The sequence below is a fragment of the Nuphar pumila genome, chromosome 14, assembly GCF_984573655.1.
Source record: "Nuphar pumila chromosome 14, dmNupPumi1.hap1.1, whole genome shotgun sequence".
Classification (NCBI taxonomy): Eukaryota; Viridiplantae; Streptophyta; class Magnoliopsida; order Nymphaeales; family Nymphaeaceae; genus Nuphar; species Nuphar pumila.
In genome coordinates, this window is record NC_143262.1 from 83,606,038 (window position 1) to 83,610,795 (window position 4,758).

The window sequence follows — 4,758 nt, forward strand, 5'->3', positions numbered from 1 at the left end:
AATGCCAATACATGATCAACTGAGAACTACCTGCCAGAGGAATCCATGGTTAAGCATCTAAAGAGGCATTTATATGTTGCAAACGTATCTTGATTGGAAAACCTGTTCCTTCAGTTGCACCTGTTGAGTGGGGATGATGGGGAAGGGGAATCATGATTGAAGAATTCTCAGAAGGAACAATTGATTAGAAACCTTCAGATGTCATCAGAGGCTCTATGGTTTATTAGGACAATTATCAACACATCCACAATCGTAGCCATAAGTGGGTGAAACCAGTTTTTACTAAAACATTTGATTCCTTTCAACTGATTTAAAAATTTCCGAGCAATATTATCATCATAAGCAACTTGTCTGGACATTAATACAAGAATAGATAACAACAGGCCTTGATTCAAAGCCAAATGATTTCACTAGAAATGAACAACTTGCTGAAGCTTGCGAGCTTGGAAGAACTTGCAGCGCCCTTTAGCACTTGACTCAATTTCTTCAGATTTTTGCTTCGAACCAGTAAAGCCAATGCTAGTCAATTTCAACTGGCGCTTCCCATTTCCATTAGTGCACTCATCTTCTTGTGCATCAGACTCCCTGCATGTGCAACATGTTACCAATTAATCATAGTAAACAAACTGTATAGCTGAAATACAGCAGTTATTTGCCCATCAACCAACCATCTCAAAAAGGAGGCAAATAAGCAAACATCAGCAAAAGAGAGAGAGAGAGAGGTCCCCGCTAATTACAGGAAGCAGATATAACAGAATTTTTTTTCTAAAAACAACCACCAACTAGAATACTACTTCAAATATTAGATATGGAATCTACAAAATTCATACTTCTGATACTGAATCATCCTCACCATGTCACTTCAACAAAATTCTTGTAGTATGGATTACATGTACCCCAACTGAAGCGCACCAGACTAGGGAAACCAAATACTGAGTGCTTGTGATGGTTTAGCCAAGCTTTAGTTTCAGGGTCTGCATGACAATGACAATGTGGTCAGGGATCAATTAACAAAATACAGCTTACAGGTACATAACCACGAATCCACAATAACCTCCAGGGTATCCAGAACCAAAGTTTCTATTCATGTTTTCTGCGGTTTCATCAAGCACCCATTCACGCAAAGCTCTGTCTCTGGTTACCTGAGAGAGAGAGAGAGAGAGTTGTTACCTTAGAAATAAGAACTTGAATGACAACATTGACAAGATCTCTAACCTTTGCAACAATGCTTGCACCACTAACAACTGGAAAAAGACTGTCAGCTTTTTTCTCCACAACAAATCTGATAACGGGAAACTTCTCAGATAATTTGATTTTGTACTTCTCAGCATCCCCAACAGTATCGACATAGACCTGTGCTCGCACAAGCAACATATAGCAAGTAGAACATGAAAGGGCTAAAGAAAAAAAATGATTGATAGATATAACGGGAGCACTACTTAATGTGCATAGCACAAGGAATCATGTGTGTGTGCATGCACATACATACTTCTGTTAATAGAACTCCCAGGCCAAGCACCCGGGAGACAAGGCCCATAGCAGACTCATGTGATATTTCATTCAAATTGATCTTTGTTCTGTATCCAAATAAAAATTGCTTCATGAAGACGTTGCATGCTTACATTGATCATCAAATGCATTGTTCATACTCACTTCTTAAGCATCTTTGCTGACAGAACTCTTGGGTCTATGACATCCACAGCCCATCCAATTGAATCATCAGCTTTCAGATTGTCAAATAACTCTTTTCTTTTTTCCTCTTTCAGGGTCTTTGAATCTGCATGAATCAAAAGACATAAGAAAAACTTATATAGACATGAATACATTTTCCAGCCCAACTCCAGTCTCTTCAGTGATTCTATAGGATTAGAAAGAATGACTCCATGTCTAATCAAATGCATGTGTTTGTGTTTGTGTTTGTATGTCTGCAATATGTGATTACATGTATATGTATGGAACCAGTCTGAATTTCTAAATATGTTATTAGTTATTTACTTATTACCTGTTAGTTGGAATACCTCACCTATTTGGCTTACTTGGTCATGAAGGTCATTTTAGGACATTCTGTGATATATAAACTATTATTTAAAGCATTCATCTCCATACGCATGTGCTGTTTTGTCTTTTTGTGTCTATGTGACTACATATAGGCAAACTGTAAATTTGCAATGGTGTTGTTTGTGTCTCATGGCTTATTTTCCCCATCTTTGCTGTCTCATGGCTTGTTTTCCCCATTGCATTAAGGATCTCACAAGCATTGGACAACATTTGCTTGTATATAAAGTTGTCTGATGGCATGTTTTTCTAGCAATGAGGCCTGGCAGCTTACAGGTCCTCCATGATTACCAAAATTAGCCCACACATTTGTTTTGCAGGTGTGGGATATGGAAGTCCTTCCTTTGGTGCTTCTTCTCTGGGTGAAGACACCAGATCCTGCAAGCGCCAAAAGCTATTACCAGTTTTCAGATATAACTTGACAAAATAGGACTGTTGCAGCTCCTTATTGTGTCATCCACAGCTCTATCATATTTGGGAAAAGGTTGTCTTTTAAGTATCTAAGTTGAAATTTATTCATATGATTCTTCCAAATATCCAGGTATGATTTTGTTTCTGAACGCTTCTCTAATCAAATTCATACACCCTGTATATATGGGCTTAAGAATCTAACTGTGAATAGATGGACCTAGGAATCAGCACATAGTAAATATCAAGGTATGATTTTGTTTCTGAATGCTTGTTTAATAAAACACCCTGTATGTATGGGCTCACAAATCTAACTGTGAATAGATGGACCCAGGAATCAGCACATAGTCTAAAGTTTTTCTTTTGATGCTAATTTCTTAGATAAATTGCAGAAGATGAAACATGAGAAGACATAGCAACACTATTATTTATTGAAAATGTTATAGGAAAGGTTTGAAAGATTGCTTTAGTATGAGATAATCTTCACATGGAGAATACAAAAGTCATGTACTGCATTAAACCATTCTCCACATCTTAATTTCACACTAATATATCAAAACAAGCTCAGTTTACAGATTTCAGCATGGTTATGGTTTAGGCAATGATTTAACCATGATTCAGATGTCCTCATGATCATATCATTAAGCAGCAAGAAGAGATGTAAACATGCTTGAGGCATGATAAATAGAAAATTGCATTAGCAAGTGTAATTATGAATAATAAGATGTGAATTCATCAATCTGGTTCTGTTTGAAATAAACTAGGATGTCGCATTCCATTCTTTCTGGAGGCAAGAGTGGAGGTAGAAAGCTTTTACCCTCTCTCCAATCAAAGGAGTGTTTTTATAACATTCCAATGAGATCTTCACCCACATATGTTACTTATTGGCATCAATAAAGCAAAAGACACAGATATCTTGTAACCAGAATACGTATATTAAAGCAAATGTCAAAAGTAACAAGGCCAGGCTAAAGAAATTATATGGTAGAAGAAGTGTACGTGATAGTCGCAATAAAGGAGAAGATCAGTGACAGATTAGGCATATTATAAGATAAAAGATCAAGGGACATCAATTATGATGGTTTAGGCATATTACATGATCACCTGAAACAGCACCACCATGGAAAGGTAGTATATTGTTGCAAGACTAACCATGACACACACAGACAAACACCAATGAAAAAGAAGCATGAGTAACATGAAAAACCCATTACAAACTTCAAGCACGAAACCCAATATCTGTGGATTCTATAATTATAAACAAGACCAAATTCAAGCAAGCAAATCTCCCACAATCACCAAAAGCAGAATTGCACTGTATGCAAGTGGCCCCATCACGATTCACCAAGTACCCATTTCCTATGGTTCCTAAAGAAAGCAATATGAGAGAAAACCCAAGGTAAAAAATCAAGGTTACCTGCAAAATTTAAGGAGGCAAGGGTGTCCTGATAAGAGAGAGGGCAGTAGAGGCATCCATACACCATGGGACCTTTATTGAAGAATGTGTCATATGATTATAGACGAAATATGGAGAGAAAGTGAGAGAGAGTAGGGTAGGGTAGGGTTGATTATACCAAGAACGGGGCCCCTGCCAGCTTCGTCGATGCCCATGATGCAGGGTTGGGAGGCCCAATCTGGAAGAGTCGCCGAACCCATCGACGTTTTCGCAAAGGAATCGCGCGTCCGAGGATCAGATGAAGGAAAGAAGAGGATATTGAGGCGGGTGGTGAAAAGAGGAGCAAGTTAAGGCCTCTCACGCCAAATTTGGAGCTTCATTTTGAGTGAGAGAGAGAGAGGTTTATGCCATTGTGGGGTTTTATTTATTTATTCTACGTTTGGAAGTGAAAAAAATATCTCATGTGAAAAGAAAATTCTTAAGCACCTGGAATCTGAAAGCTGAGATCGTATATAAGGTGTTTAAGCACCTTATATAACATCCGAATTCGGGTATGACTTTGCTTTTGAAAGTTTCAGTCAGATCCGAATTAGGACTAGATGTTAGCTCGTAATAATATCCGAGTTTTTGCCTATCTATTTTACTAGAAGTCTTACCTGTTGACAACCCTACCAAGAACCTCGTTTCCTCTTTGTAGCTACGTACTTGAGATCCTCAAAAAGTTGAGATCTTATATAAGGTGTTTAAGCACCTGGAATCTGAAAGGGATCCCATCATTTGAAAGAGGATGGGTTTTAATATACATTCCAATCCTAACCATCAAGCATAACCATTTAGCTATTAATTGGATGGTTAGGAAATATATAATAGAACCCATCATATTTCAAATGATGGGATCC

General features: G+C 37.8%; 1 protein-coding gene across 1 annotated transcript; it reads right to left on the bottom strand.

The window, feature by feature from the left end:
* Positions 1–272: 272 nt before the first annotated feature.
* LOC149817157 (ribonuclease H2 subunit A-like) lies at positions 273–4,237 on the bottom strand. The gene is made up of 8 exons (XM_089988021.1): positions 4,038–4,237; positions 3,881–3,952; positions 1,654–1,777; positions 1,490–1,577; positions 1,216–1,353; positions 1,055–1,142; positions 854–974; positions 273–585 (listed from the first exon to the last, which is right to left on the bottom strand). Exons 1-8 carry the CDS (start codon positions 4,117–4,119, stop codon positions 411–413), a joined length of 888 nt encoding a protein of 295 aa, XP_089844147.1. The 5' UTR covers positions 4,120–4,237; the 3' UTR covers positions 273–410.
* Between the last annotated feature and the right edge of the window lie 521 nt (positions 4,238–4,758).